Here is a 16,540-nt window from a genome sequence, read left to right as displayed (position 1 = left end):
TACTAGATCCTACTAGAACTAGAACACACTTTAACTAATCCTGCTATATAATTACTGAACATTACCAACATTTCCATAAACAATACTGAATGCTGACCATTAAAGATCAAAGCACAACTATATGAATGCAAAAAACAAGCTCGATTCCACATGCCATCGTGTTTTGTGTTCAAATGCAATTATTCACAGTGCAACGAAGGGATTCAGCCTAACCGCTTTGATCTAAAATATTTACCTAAAGTACCACTTGAGATTTTAAAATCATATTTTAATAATTTAACAACACATTGGCATGTTCATGGTACTTAGATATTGTTTAATTGTCACAAGACATGCAGGCAAACAAAATATTTATATATCTTTTTTATTTAGATTGTTTTTATTTTAAAATTATGTTTTTAGGCTCCAGCCCAGTGATTCTGCAGAGGATAAGCGGTATGGAAAATGGATGGATGGATGTTTTAATTAATTATTATCCTTTCGTCAACTCACAAAATTCAGTTTGGGAAACCCCGGTATGATGCAAGCACATTTTGCATTCTCAACATTGCCACAAGGGACACTATAGCAAACGCAAGCATAAAATGTCTGCTTCTATGGTAACGATTGTCGTTTAGATCAGCTTCTGACTGCAGTTTAATGGCACAGATATTTAAAGATTATAAGATTCATGACAATTCTGAACACTACCCTGATCATCAAAACACAATCTAACATACACAAAACATGAATATAAGCACAAACTAGCGACCAAATTAACAGTGAATCAAAGTGATAGTTCACCCAAAAATGAAATCTATGATCTATGATCATTTACTCACCCTAATGTTGCTTACAACCTCTATGATTCATTCACAAATCAGACATAAGTAGTTCTCTTAATAACTGTGCAAGGTCGATATCAGGATTTTAAGTGGATAATATCTTAAATTCCATAACGTCATACAAGTTTGGACCAACATGTAGGTTAGCAAATAATGACAGAATTATCATTTTAGGTGAACTATGCCTTTAAAATGTAATATTTTTAAACCTGCTTCCCCGTGTTCATCTAATGTGACACAAAATAAACAAAAACTTCAACTCACATTAAATTATTTCTCCTCAATCGCATTACAGTTAAGCACAGACACAAGAATAAAACTACAGAGAAACTGAGCACTAGAAATCCAAAGGATTATAAGACTACATAAGAAACAGGATTATTCAGGTATCGGAATCCAGGACTAGAGCTTTATGGAGTCGTGTCTGTTGTGAAATCTTTATGCTGAACAGCTCTGACTGACACAAACGAGCACAAGACTGAAATATAAACATGCTTGTATCAGTCGGCAAAGTTAAGAGAAGCATTCAGTGTGTTTATCTTCACTCTGAGTCTCTGTTCTCACACTCGTACCGCTGGGGCACGCTGCCCATCAGTTCTGTGGTTTTTGTTTTGTTTATACTTTGATACATTTTGATTAATAACAGCTCAGGTTGGATGTTAAAGAGAAGAAGTTCATCTTAAATATGATATTAGCAGGCCTAGATGGAATTCTCTGGGGAAATAAGGTATTTAAACACTGTAAAATTAGTTAAATTGAGCTAATGGAGAGTACTAAACACTTTATGTTAGTGGAATGCATTAATTAAATTAGCCTAATTATTTAGTAAATTAAAAATGCAAGAGGCAGCTTTAATGATTCTATATATACATAATTATCAGAAAACTGATTAAAGCACGCTCAATCAGAGATTGCAACAAATAAAGCCATTTAGGAAGACTTGAAAACATGCAACACAAGAATATATCTGAGTTAAAGGCATAGTTCTTCCAAAAATAAACAATCTTTAATCCTTTATCAACCCTCATGTCATTCCGAACCTGTATGACTTTATTTCATCATGTTGAATTTCTGATGAACATCCTGCAACTCTTTTAAATATAATAAAAGTGAATGAGTGCTGTCAAGCTCTGAAATGATGAGTTTCAGAGTTATACATTTTATAAAAGTGGTCCAATTTACTTGACAGTGTGAGTAGAAGTGTCTGAATTTTTTTTTTTTTTTTAAGTTAGATCTCTCAATGATTCGTTCAATGAATCAGACTGATTCGGTTCTCAAATTCTACTCACTGACTACACTTACATGCACAAAAATATTCCACAATCGGATTGCCCGATTCAGTTTAATAATATTCTAAATTCTAAATATTCTAAATCCTCAAATTCTGATTCCCACCCATATATATAGCATGCAAACATCATAAACATAAATATTGTAAACATATGTATGCACATGCAGTAAATATCATATTCAGAATATGGCTGTAACCTGTATATAGGCCTTAAACTGAATTTGATGTGCATGAAAATAGTCAATAATGTTGCCACATCAGTTAATTTTATTTTCAGTGAATAATGGCTTGTGGTGCTTATAGTTGTATACCCTACTATTAATATACCACATTTATTAAACCTCTGTGTTTTTTTGTTTTTTTTTGCGTCTTTATTAAGAGCCTCAGTCATTGCAAGTGCATGGAAAAGACCTTATAACTCCCCCATTTGTGTTTAACAAAAGAAACAAAGTCATACAGGTTTGGAACGACATGAGGGTGAGTAAATGATACCAGAAATTTCATTTTTGGTTGAACTATCTCTTTAATTCATTCTGCCTTATGTGTTCAAAAGCAGACTACAAACAGGTTACAGGTTCTTCTGTGTGGTTTATTCAGAGCACAGGAACACTCCCGTACCGTACTTGCCCCCATCGTCTCCATTGGCGTTGATCTTCTTGCCCAGGATCTGCACATGTTTCCCAGTGGTTCGGCTGTAGAGCTGATATATCCGCACCTGCTTCCGACTCACGTCGTCTCTGGTGTGGTTCTCGATGTAGAACCGGAAGTCGGCGGAACTCTGGTGAGATTCCTAGAACCAGCAAGAACAAAATGTGTGTTGATTCAGTTTTACAAGTGCATGTCACTTCTTCTGTGCTAAAAATCCTTTACCTAATTTGGTGTTCCTGGTCAAAAATGACCGGCCTTTTAAAAACTGCTTTTACATCTGTCTTTCTGTTATATTATTTTGTTTTGTATTTCTTTTTGGAACTGATTAGTTGTAGGCCTCATTGATCTGGGCTGCATTTCCTAAAAGCATCGTAAGCCTAAGTTGATCGTAGAACCATTGTCACCAATGGTTAATGATGCTTTTGGCTAAGGCAGCCCTGGTCTTACGCACTTCATTTTTGAATGGAAAAAAGCATTATTTTGGATAATTTGGGCAATGTTCACTTAAAAACTGAGGTGCATGGGCTCAGCTCAATCAGTTGCAAAAAGAAATACAAAACCTATGCTAACTGAAAGAAAACAAGTTAATAAAAAGTTTCAATCTAATAGCATAATAATAAATTTCTAAACAATTTTTTGTAGACTGGTCATTTTTGACTGGGAACACCATAAGTGTAACAAGGTGGGGGAAAAAATCCCCAAAAAAGTACAAAAAATATCACATTTTTGGGAAGTTGTAATACGCAGTGTGAGTCAGTAAGTTTTAGTCCAATGCAACAACATTAAGTAGCATTTTCGGCGAAAAGAAAATCCTCTGTGCGTCAAATGGCATTAATAACTGATTTTACTTTCATCATGTCAAACAAGAGGATGGGATTTCATAAATTGGGAATTGACTGGAAAGTGTCCATTACATGCCAGAACAGTGATAGTCGTTTCAGAGGAAAAGTAATTTTTTAAGAAAGCAATTTTTTAAGAAAAAACATGCAACAGTGATGAAACAGTCAAACTAAGACCAGGAATGTGTACTGTGTACAAAGTAAACAGGGTCAAATTTTGATATCCTGTTGAATCAACACTAAACTGACTTTACAGCAGAAATTGAATTTGATTTATATTTTGAAAAGGTTTGCATTGATTCTGTCATTAACTCCTGTGAAACTGCTTTGAAACAAACTCTATTGTACAAAGCCCTATATAAATAAAGGTGACTTGACTTGACTTAGTTTCAAGCAATAAAAAATTCAATGAAAGTTCAGATCACAGTGATTCCTGCATGTTTTGGTGCCCGTCTCTCTCTCTCTCACTAAATAAAACATCTGAATACGCTGAGCCTGGAGCTACACCGAGAAGTCAAGTTTTCAATTTCCACAAGCAAGTCTCCAGCAATTATCCACCTGAAAGATCCAACTCTGTCATCAAACAAATATCTGCCTAAGGTAAGAATCACACTCATAAATCACACATACACACCTGTAAGTATGGGAAGTACATGTACACAACTGAAGACTGCTGCACTGCTACACACACACACACACACAAACACATAAAACACTAACATAATAAAATGCAATATAACTTGCCATGGCATCTCCTGTCGCTCACATTCACAATCACCCGAGGCTTTATATGAAAATCACCAATCCACTTCTCATCCAATATCCTCCTATCTTTCCTCCTCCTCCTCTTCTGTCATCCTTCCATATGTGAGGAAAACATATACCTCTAAAAACTCTGGAATCTCTGTCCCAGCCAAGACTACTCTCACGGGCTGAAACTAGAGGTAATTATCCTGTAATGAGCTTTTATGTGGCTTCTCTCAGGTGGTTAATTACGCTCACATTACATGCTTCCACTCCATGTTATTTTAACCTCGGCTAATTAATGACATTTAGGGAGCATGAGGGGAAAAGCGCAGCTTACGGTACAAAAAAATATATATTTTCAACAGAGTTGAGAAAGAAACTTCCATAGAGATTCATGCTGAATGCAAGACTGCTAAGAAATACATCAGCATGACACAACTGGCTAAATTAACCCATTAATCAGGAATTATTCAATCACAAATGAAAATCACTTCAAAACAATGTAATTATCCCATTTTCCCCAAGAAATAAAAAAGCAAAATAAGAGACTGAATATATTGATAAAAACACAACCATTCAACAAATTAAGTCAGCAAGTCTTAATAACAACTTTGTTTGTTTTCTCAAGGAGAACCTTTTTTTAAATGTTTTTTAAAGAAGTTTCTTATGCTCACCAAGGCTGCACTTATCTGATGAAAAATACAGTAAAAACAGTAATACTGTTTTCAATTTTAATACATTTTCAAATGTGATTTATTCCTGTACTGCAAAGTAGAATTTTCAGCAGAAATTACTCCAGGCTTCAGTGTCCCATAATTTTTATTGTTGTCAATGTGGAAAAGAGTTGTGCTGCTTCATTTTTTTGTGGAAAATGTCATAACGTCATACAATTTTTTTTTCAGGATTCTTTGATGAATAGAAAGTTCAAAAGAACAGCATTTATTTTAAATACAAATATTTATAACATTATAAATGTCTTTACTGCTACTTTTGATCAATTTAATGCATCCTTGCTGAATTAAAGTATTCATTTCTTTAACAACAAAAAAAATATTTATAAAAATAATAAAATAAAATAAACACATAAAAATAAAAATCTTACTGACCCCAAACTTTCGAACGGTAGCATATATTTTTTGATAAATATACTGGAGAAGAACTATTGAATGTATGCTATAATAAACAAAATCACAATGGCATTTAGGGCAGTCATATAGAATAATGCGAAAAGGTCAAAGGTGATCATTCATAGTGGTTTGAATGTAAAATTGCATCCTGAATCCTCAAAGTTAAAATAACTTTTAAAGACCTGGACCACTGCAGCGGACAACATGCAGTGTTCAACAAACCAAAAGACATTTCACAACACAGCCTAGTTGTGAAACAACTATAAACATATTAGTTGAATTTAGATACCCTAACATCTTCTAGAAAAAAAACTGTATTAATTTCAGTCATTGTTATACATTTTATTTTCCTAGATGAATACATAGATTTAACACAGAATCAAGTTTAATTCTAAGCTCTTGGCCAATTTCAGCTCACAAAAAGCACACACACATACGCAACTCCCGCACACACACTCTCAGCCTCTCCTCAGAATAATTTACTCTGAAATCTGGCCATCTAGTCAGACACAGAGGTGTGTTTTGTAGACAGTTGCGTACGGACGGGAGCGGGAAGGCAGAGAGGGCATGCCTATGCAGGGAGCGAGCCACGGCCAAACATTTTTATCACGCCGCCCGACTCCCTTCAAAGCCAACCTAGGCAAACGAATCTCACGGCGACTTCAAAAGCCCGGCCCTGTCCCGAGCACTCTTGCATGTCAGATAGGCCCTATCTGCAGACACCACTCTCTGCGCAGAATGCATCTCAGGAAACAACGCTTCAGTGCACCGCCACTTAAACTGTGCTTATCGCGCCGTCTTTCACTGCATCTCCTTAATAACAACTTTGTTTGTTTTCTCAAGGAGAACCTACAACAACAGTGAAGGCCACGGTTAGCAGTAGAAGCAAGTGATACTTGTACTCTGTCTATCAATGACCTAAAGAAGAACTACTGTCATCACTGCCACAGAAAAGCCTTGTTTGTGCCAACTGCTTTGGAACAAAACTGAACGCACAGAATTATATAACCAACATGGGTCTCGTTTTCTTCAAAGCGGTGGCTTTTGTTCCCGGTTTGTGCGGTGATCGCCCCCTTCTATTACGACATTCTGATGCAAGTTTTATAATCACAATGCCTTGACCCATTTGCCAGGAGAAAAAAGGTTCTCATTAAGCCATTCCAGCCTTGTGAGGAATGTACATCTGTCAGTAAAGACGAATTTAAGGAACTGCAGATATCTAATTACTTATGGGTTAGGTATATTTTGTCGGTTGAATTCAAAGGATTAGTCACCTTCCTTAAAGTCTTGGGAGAGTCTGAGATTGCAGCTAGTCTTACCTTAACAGCTTTTAAAAGGAAAAAAAAATTGGCCACTTCTTAGCCTCTTTAGATTTATTACTTTGGATGCATATAGTTGGTGTACACTGTATATGTGTATATACTTGTATACACTTGTATATACTTAAAATATGATTTAATTTAATGGTGTATATATATATATATATATATATATATATATACTGCTGTAGCAAATATGTTTTTGTGGGTTTTTATTCAATCTAATCTTAATTGTATTTAATATGCAATTAATTTAATTTCAATTTAATTTTAATGTCAATGTTCATCCTCCAAAAAATAAATATTACCCACACACACACACACACACACACACACACACACACACACACACACACACACACACACACACACAAACACACAAATGCATTTCATCTCCACTAAAAGGTCACTGAGTTCATAAATAAAATTTAAATGCACATATTGCTTATTTTAGTATTCAGCGTGAAATCAGTCAAAACATGAGTTTACTAACTATTCTGAATGAACAATTATGACTACTTATGAATTACGAGATTCATAGTCAAACACAAAAAAGCACAAAAGGAAAACCCAGACTTTTAGAGAAAAATAAATTAAATTGCTCTGGCAAGACCACCAAAAGAAATTCAATTCCTCTGGCAAGACCACCAACACATCCAAAGAGTCTTTTTTTATTTATTTAATTTTACAGCCTCTGGGGTGTAGATTTCCCATGCCTCTGTTTTCAAAAACCTCAAGACAACAAATTAAACAAGCTTTGTGTTTGCGCACCGGCAGTACATCCTCATAATCCCTGCCTTAATCCAGATTCATGAAGACAGTGAAACAGCCAGACTTACCTGCAACTGGAAGTAGAGGACCAGAAAATGTAAACACCTGGAAAGAGAAAGAAAGAGAGAATGAGAGGGAGAGACAGAATGGAAGTAAGGAGGGGTGAATCACAAGCAATTACACCAGATAAAAATGTAGCAGTTCATCTTAAACCTGGCTTTGAGCGACTTCTATTGGCAAGAATGTACGAACTCAACGTGAATCAAATGAAGTATTAAGAATATTCCTTACACGTAGATTAACCTTGACGGCAGACCAGACATCTTGGTCAAATACACCTGTTTCCAGCGTTTGCCGCTCCAGTAAGTGCCGCGCGGAGCCCCGCCACTGTCTCACACACAAAATCCCGGAGGAGAGGTGCAATCCCAAGGCAAAGAGAGATGAAGGAAGTGTAAATGTGCCGCTGGAAGCAGCATGAGGCTGTTTCTGGTTTGAAAAAGAGCTGAATAAACGCAAATCAGTGTCTTCCCCGTGGTGTCCCCGCTTCTCCGCGGTCCGCGCGCGCTGCGCTCTCTCGCCAAAGCGCGCAAAGATTGAATTGGTAAGAAAGGCTGAAGCGGGGTGTCTCCTCCTCGGTGAACAATCCGCGACCTTTAGTGCTTACTCTTGATCCAGTATGCGAGATGAAAAGATAAATCCCGTTCGTACCTGCCGAAGTCACCTGGAAGCGCACACCTTACGTGGATCATTCCAAGCTTCCCGTGTCCATTGTTTGGAGAGGGAAAACTTTCCCAACAAGTCAGGATAGATGAGTTACGGTTAGAAGTCTCTCCTTTAGTTGTTGCTTCACTGTTATCCGAGTCGTTTGTACATAAAAGGCGCACAGCGCCGTGGCAAATCCTGGAAGAGCGCTGGGTGATGGTACGGGACTGTCTGTATGTGTGCCGAGGAGGGCTGGAGCGCACTGAGGGGTTTTGGGTTGGTGGTGGGTGGAAACCTGTCAGTGGTTTTGCACCTGATAGGGTGATCTGAGAGAGTCCATCGGTGCGCGGAATGCGCCTTTCCTCTGTCTGAGCACAGTTTCCTTTGCGCTTCTCGTAGTTTCTTAAACTCTTTCGTCGATTCGATGGGAATCTGTGAGAATTCCTTGCGGATTTCACATACGAACTCATAAACAGGTGCATTTCAGTTGAGCAAAACCAGACACGCGGTGTTGAGATAACCAGATTCTCATCTGATGGGGTAAAGAGAAAGAGGCGTTACACTCACTTGTATGTGTTTTAAAAAAAGTTTAAATGCATACTACCGCTGTTGATAATATAATATGAGCCAAGGTCATTAAGTTTCAATAAATTATTAAATAAAAATATTCTTATAATTAATATAATAGTATCGATTAAAATCATAATAATCATTAAAATAATTAATCATAAATTAATTCTTGGATCAAAGACAAATAAGGATGTCAGATATGATAAAAGGGAGAAATGTTTTTAAAAATCAGGTTTTTAAACACATGCCAAGTTGTTAAAAATGTAATCTTTATGTCCATGATGGTTTCATTCATTTTTGTAAAAAATAAAAAAAAATAAAAAATTACAATTATTTTAATTTAGTGAATCTAAAAGTTGTGTAAACTTATATATACAATATATATTATATTATACATTTTACTATAAAAAATAATTATATATAAACATATTTTATATGTATACTTTAAATATTTATTCATTCTTAATTACCTTGGCTCACTGTCTTTGTTTAACGATTTTCATATCACATGACAACCAAATGGCTTTCTCATTAAAAAAAAAAAATAAATAAATAAATTATAAATAAATCTGTATTTATTAGTTTGAGGTAGAGGTGTAAATTAAATCCCTAATATATAGTAGTTCAAAATGCAACAAAAGTATTTTTTTAAGTATTTAAAAAAAAATGTCCATTTACTGATTACCCTCATTCAGCTCGTTTGTCGACTTCCCAAACCTGAAAGTGTTTTATTGTTGGAGTTTGTTGATTCCTCTCAGACAGTATTGAAATGCAAGTGCTTGTCGAACTCGAATTTTCAATATTGTGCTATAAGTCATCGGGCATTGAAATGCATAAGAGGTGTGAATGTGTTTACAAGGTCTTCTGAACATGCCCCCTGCCAGCTGCAAGTTTATTCCCCCAACAGCCCTTTTCTCAGCTGTGATCAGAGAAAAAAAGAAACATTTACTCATTTACATTACTGCTTTTACGTTTTACCGTACTCTATCATTTGCACAGAATTAACTTACAAAGCACAGCTAAGATTTATTTTAGAGGTTAAAAACTAACAAAGCATGTGGTGTAAAACAACATGGTCCAGTTAACATTTTTGCTTGTTCAAACTATTACAAACAACCTCAGACTGTGTTGGTGTCCAATACATCTATTATGAATCTGATGAATTACTTTAAAGTCTAGCCTAGAACAGCACATGCCATAAGAAGGTAGTCAAAAAACACTTCATCAACACCAAATTAAATCCTATTGTTCTTTTTTTTTCTTCCTTTTAGCATGTGCTCTTTCTTGTTTTGCATGCATTTTTTTTTTTTTATGCATGCAAGCTCCTTCTATACTCCAAAATAATAAAATAACGTATAAAAATAAAACACTAACCTATAAATCAGGAAGGCTGATGTCGAGTGAAGTGAATTTCCTTTGAAGTGGATCACCTGGACCATGCTGTAAGCTCACAATTATCCATTTGGGAACAACCAAAACAAAAGCGGTTTCAATAAAGAAGCGAACACAAAGATTAGTCCGTCATCATCCAAAAAAGATCAAGGGAGGCTTTGGCAATATGACAACCTACAGAACATTTCCTGCAACAAGGCCGAGATTGGGACGTGCAGATCTAACGAATAGGAAGTTACACTCTGGCATTCTCTTGAATTCGGAAGTGGCTAGATCTTTCTGAATATTCAAAGCTTTGGATACCGCATCTGTCTTACAGAGTATTAATTATTCACGTGGCAGATTCCAAGTGCAACTTATGCCACAGTGAGTGCCAAATTCATTTGTCTAGTGTGAAGCACAGACATAGTTGTGTTTAAATTGTCTTTGTTATTTATTAGAATTGCACTACTTGGAAGAATAAAGACAAAACGAATGAGCGATAGATTCCAGCAGTTATTCCTGGGAGAGCTGGAGAGGTCTACATCACACTTTTAACTTGTGAAAAACTGCTAAACCTTAAAGTGGGTCACACTTTGTATGTGCAGCGGTTAAGTGGACTGAGGAGTTATTTAACTAAACAACAAAGGATCATTAGTCAAAGCGGCTTAATGACAGGATAGAATGCATTAAAAAAAGATAAATATGTCAGATCAAGGCATTCTGCACAAAACCAAGGCCTAAAAAAAATAATAAAAACAGTGTGTCCTCGGTGCATCGGTGTAATGAAAGTTAGCAACACTGTGCAACTTCTGTGTCCCTGAAGCTTAATAAAGCAGGCAAAAAAGGTCACGCACAGTTGTTCAAAGGCTTTACAAGACCTTTTAAAGCTTGACAGAGTAACTTCACAGTTCTGGAAGTAAAGCCCAGTGTACCACATTAGTGTCAGAACACCTCCGACACACCCAGCTTCCTCCCTGCTTCCGCTTTCATCTCTGACACAAACGTATAGATGGAGGGAGTCACAGCATCTGTGTCCTATTGAATTTAAAGGTGATGGAGAGACCTAACTGGCTGATTGATATCTGATGGGCTTTTTTTGTGAAGAGAAAGAACTCTATCAGTGTCTCACACAATGGATTAAAAGGTTTATCTGTAAACAAAAGTAAAGCAAAAATAATTTACCTGTTTTTACTATGCATAACACAAATGTAAACAATTTTGTAACATTTTTTGTATTTTTTTTGCATTTTTTCCTCTTACTTCATTCACATAATAATAATTTTCACCATAATTTTATTTATAATTTTTAAAATAGTTTCAAAAATTTGTAATACTCTTATAATTTGGGTACTTTTTAAATACAAAATTACAAATGTAAGCTTTTAAGATCCAGAGATTTTAAAATGCATCTTTATTAATTTAGTGTCATAATAAATGTGATATCAATATATAATGTAGTATTTTTGAGTTATAGAATTTTTCATAACACAGCTATGTCCTAACTATTCAATCTCTATTCAACATTGCTGTTTTTAAATCACTTATTAGCAAGGTAGAATAAAAAATGGAAACTCTATAATGACAACTAGCTGCTACAAATACATAGAATTACCACATGTGCGAAAGTTGAGTAGCAAAAAAATTATTTTTTTCTTAGTGTGATGAACATTTCAATAACATAAAGAACTTTTTTCCACTATAAAGAACGTTTTGTGCCATTGGTCCCATGGATGGTAAAGATTCTGCATTAAACCATCGATACTAATAGAGAGGTCTTTATTTTTAGAGTGTACATTAGAAAGACTGTGGCTACAAGAACATTTCCAAAATACAAAAAGTTCCAAGAGACTCAACTGGCAGCATCATTCATGAGTTTAAAATGTATTTTACCACAGAAAACTGTCCGAGTTGTGCACAAAAAGCATAATTTCATCAAGGTCAATAAGACGTTGGATCAGCTGAGGAAAAAAAAAAAAAAAACATATTTGTCAAAGACTATAAAAACACTAAACAAGCATGGCCTTCATGCCTGGACACCTCGCTGAACTAGCACTCTTGACTAAGAACATCATAAAGGCCGAACTAACTGAATTTGGATATACCCGAGTACGTTTTAATGAGTAGTGAAATTTCTGAACCCATGGATCAGCGGTATGTCTGGTGCATAAAAAGCAAGGTTTATGACCAGAAGAACACCTTCAACACCACGGTCAAACTGGAAATCTTGACTGTTTGAAAGACATTATGAATTCTTAGAAGTATCGGAGCATTTTGGCAAAGAATGTCATACCTTCAGTGTACAGACTGAAGCTTGATAATCAGTGGACTCTTGCAGTAGGTCAGTGATCCCAAGTATGCATCCAAATCTACCAAAACCTAGTTTAGATATTGGTCCTAGAATGCTCTTAAGTGGCCTGCTCCGTCTTCAGATTTAAATCTCACTGAAAATCTTTTGTGGGATTTGAAGAAAGCAGTGGCAACACGGAAACCAAAGATTATCAGTGATCTAGAAGCTTTTTGCATGTGAGGAATGGGCTCAGATTCCAGTTAAGAGGTAACAGAAGCTTCTAAGAACTTAAGAGGCAATGTTTGGAGGTTATAAAGTGTAAAGGATTCTCTACAAAACATGACTTTTTTGGGGGTTAAATATGTGACCCTGTCTGTGAAATCCAGGCCAAAGTCTCAAAATCTAATTATGAGATAACAAGCATCAAAGTTTGATTTCAACCATTAATTTCACTCATTTCAATCTTTGACATGGCCTTAGTCAATATTAAAGATATAAAGGTTATATTTTCACAGAATGTTCTACATCTTTATGAAGGATGATTTTATGTAGAAAACAGAAAATCACAAAAAAAAACAAAAAAAAACTTTAGCTGGGTTTTCACAGGCAGGGTCACATATTTGTGTACACTCTCAGAAAAAAGGTACAAAAGCTGTCACTGGGGCAATACCTTTTCAAAAGGTACTAATAGGAACCCCTTAGGTACTAATATGTACACTTTAGGTAGAAATATGTACCTTTAAGGTACTAAAATGCACCTTTATAGGTAAATAAGGTACAAAGGTGTACCGTACTAGTGACAGCTTTTGTACATTACATGTTGTATATGGAGTCAGTCTGGGTTTTATTTTTACTTTTGAACTGAGTAACTCAACTTTGCGTTCTCAGAATCACTCAAATATATATTAATGAACTTTTTGTTATAGTTTACCGATGCCTTAGTTGAAGTGTTTTCATTCAATTTTGTTTAGAACAGCCTTCCATCCACTGATCCATCCAATCCAATTGTCTAAATATGAAAAATAATAGTAAACATATTTGAAAAACAAAAGTAATTAATATTTTGTTAAATCTATTCATTTAGACAAACATAAATTACACAAAATTATGGAATATAGATAAATGTCTATAGATAGATTCCTATCTATCTATCTATCTATCTATCTATCTATCTATCTATCTATCTATCTATCAGCACAGCAATGGTCAATCCCAGGTTTCAAACCCCTGGTAGGTCGCTGTAGGGTCATGTCGTGTCGGACTCTGAAGGTGACAGAGAGGGTGTGTGAGGGAATCAAAGCCTTGATGTTGCTTTGAGGGTGTGTACGCATTCCTAATTTGTCCCCCGTCACACGTCGACTGCATGGAAGCGTTTAGAAGCCCACTGAAGTGCAGGACGCGGCGTGTGTGATGTTGGATAGGTGTGTGGGTGGGAACAGGAGTGTGTGGGGGGTGAGGAGCGTTTGAAGGTCGGGGGGGAAGGGGGGTTATGTCGTGGTCGATGGGTCTAAGGACACTCAGCTATCCGACATCTGCAAAGATGGGATGCCTTATAAGAATATATGCGGCTTTGATACTATAGACGACGCGTTAGAATGGCTCAGAAACGAACTGGTATTGTATTTATAAGCTTTATATATTTTATTTTTATTTAAACGTTTGACTAATTTTATAAATGGTCATTGTGTTTAGGATCTATCTATCTATCTATCTATCTATCTATCTATCTATCTATCTATCAGCACAGCAATGGTCAATCCCAGGTTTCAAACCCCTGGTAGGTCGCTGTAGGGTCATGTCGTGTCGGACTCTGAAGGTGACAGAGAGGGTGTGTGAGGGAATCAAAGCCTTGATGTTGCTTTGAGGGTGTGTACGCATTCCTAATTTGTCCCCCGTCACACGTCGACTGCATGGAAGCGTTTAGAAGCCCACTGAAGTGCAGGACGCGGCGTGTGTGATGTTGGATAGGTGTGTGGGTGGGAACAGGAGTGTGTGGGGGGTGAGGAGCGTTTGAAGGTCGGGGGGGAAGGGGGGTTATGTCGTGGTCGATGGGTCTGAGAAGGTGACGCTGCCTTGGCAACCGAAGTTGATAATTGCTCTGTCAGTGCGGTGCAAATCCTGGCCTGTGCATATAAGGCATTAGCGCGGCCCGCGACCAGGCTGCGCAGCGTGGCGCTAATGATGATATTTCCCCTCTTGTTCTACATTTCCCCGTCCAACGTCATAAACACTCGGTACAGCTCCCTTGCAACTAGCTGCTAACATATGTTTTTATTTTCATGACTGCATCAATTTTCATGGCTCGGTGAACTCGGCGCTCCTTAATTATTCCACAGTCGTTTTTGCAGAGTGGAGTTTAATAGATTTTAAAGAGCCGGGCTGTCAGAGCTTGTCACAATAGAGTAGATGTTTCAAACCGGAGAAAGTAATTGGTTTGGGAACAGCAGGTTTCTTTGGCAGTTCGGCGGAGGCCGGACTGTGGTGGCGAATCACATCTTGGGTTGCGATTTAAAGACATTGGGTTAAATGCGAAATATACTAAATTGGACGCCGTAAGTGATTTGATTGCTGTAATTACACCGTGACGCCTTCAATCTTCGCAATGAGGCAATAAAGAGTCGAAACGTCTGAAGTGTTGATGGACGAAATGTGCGTTGTCAGTCAGAGAATTACCCGGCTCTGGATGTGGGCCAGATAACCTTGTTTACATCATCTATTTAATAAAATACAATGAAGTAGTGTCACCCACCGGTCCCGAACAGAAGCCTTGTCCTCACAATGCTCAATTATATAAAAACAGTATCTCCGATTACAGTAAACACTACCTTTGCTTCCAGTGTGGGTCATCTAAGGGCACTTTACTGTTTTAAAACAGAGAAGCTTTGTTCGGGAAAGCAGACAACACTGGAATGAGCCATATTCTTTGGTTTGAATTCACGCAGTCTCAGATGTATTCTCTTACACCATCTCACCCCTGTGTATAAACACACACACATATACACACTCAGATTAGCAGACTTTTCTGAGAAGTGTGCTGGAGGTGTACTGTGTGTGTCCCTCCAGCTAGCGAAACCAGCTTGAACTCAATGGACTAGTCTAGTCCCCCCTCCCGGGCACTTTATGGGCTGGTCTGATCCATTCCCCTGTCTAACACCTCCTTAGAGCCTGCGTTTCCTTTGTTCTGTCAATACACAAACAACCATTCACATATGGCCACTCTGTAATCAGTGAAATACTAGCCTCGGGGCTTTCAGCAACAGAGAGAGAGAGAGAGTTAGAAAGAGAGAGAAAACCATCCCTGACCAATCAACTCTTAAAATACCTGTCTGGCTTTCGTTGCAGATGTTTTCTGAGGAGGACACAGATGAAAAGATCACTTTCCTGAGAGATTCACAATTTTAAGGGAATAGCAAATGTCATCATTTACTTGCTCAAAACCTGCACGGCTTTCTTTCTTTTGTGGAACAGAAAAGGAAAAGTTAGTAATCCACATACATGAATTTCCACTATTCATTTCCGTACACTGTAAACATTTTTGCCATTTTAACGGTAAAATACTGTAAAAATGCGATGGTAAAAACCTGTTGATTGGTTAACGGTAAGTCCATTCAGAACAGTTCAAAATACTGTTAAATGTACAGAACTGTTAAATGTCACTGTAAAGTACTGTTAAATGTATAGTTTTTAGAAGTGAAAAACAACAAATCATCTTAGAATTTATGATGAAAAAACAATAAATTGACATTCCCAAAATTCTCTGTGACACTTCATGTTGCTATTGTATTTAAAGTTTTTGCAACTACAGCTGCCTTTTTTTACATTATATTTCACAGATTTTTTTTTTTATTTGGTTTATAGATTCACAAAATATTATGTTAATCCAAAACCAGTGGTTGGTTGCATTTCATGTCAATGTCTAAGTGGGCGGTTTTTGACCAGAATAGTGCATTACGCCCACTTTTTCAGTGACCTTGGTTAGTATTTTTCCATATTAATATTTTTCCCCATAGGAATTCAAAAAAAAAAAAAAAAAAGCCAACG

At 36.7% G+C, this 16,540-nt stretch overlaps 1 protein-coding gene across 1 annotated transcript in view; it reads right to left on the bottom strand.

Annotated features, from left to right (window-relative positions):
- The window catches only part of LOC107678645 (fibroblast growth factor 18-like), a 31,308-nt gene that overhangs the window by 6,116 nt on the left and 8,652 nt on the right, over positions 1-16,540 (bottom strand). The window contains exons 2-4 of the mRNA XM_016473993.1: positions 7,858-8,800; positions 7,635-7,671; positions 2,734-2,905 (exon numbers count right to left, since the gene is read on the bottom strand). Coding sequence (XP_016329479.1) covers positions 2,734-2,905; positions 7,635-7,671; positions 7,858-7,889 — 241 coding nt within the window. The 5' untranslated portion in view covers positions 7,890-8,800. The remainder of the gene's footprint in view (positions 1-2,733; positions 2,906-7,634; positions 7,672-7,857; positions 8,801-16,540) is intronic.

The sequence above is a fragment of the Sinocyclocheilus anshuiensis genome, unplaced genomic scaffold (assembly GCF_001515605.1).
Source record: "Sinocyclocheilus anshuiensis isolate Anshui unplaced genomic scaffold, SAMN03320099.WGS_v1.1 scaffold877, whole genome shotgun sequence".
Lineage (NCBI taxonomy): Eukaryota > Metazoa > Chordata > Actinopteri > Cypriniformes > Cyprinidae > Sinocyclocheilus > Sinocyclocheilus anshuiensis.
Note: the sequence above shows the minus strand (reverse complement) of the source record. Positions and strands in the feature narration are given on the sequence as shown.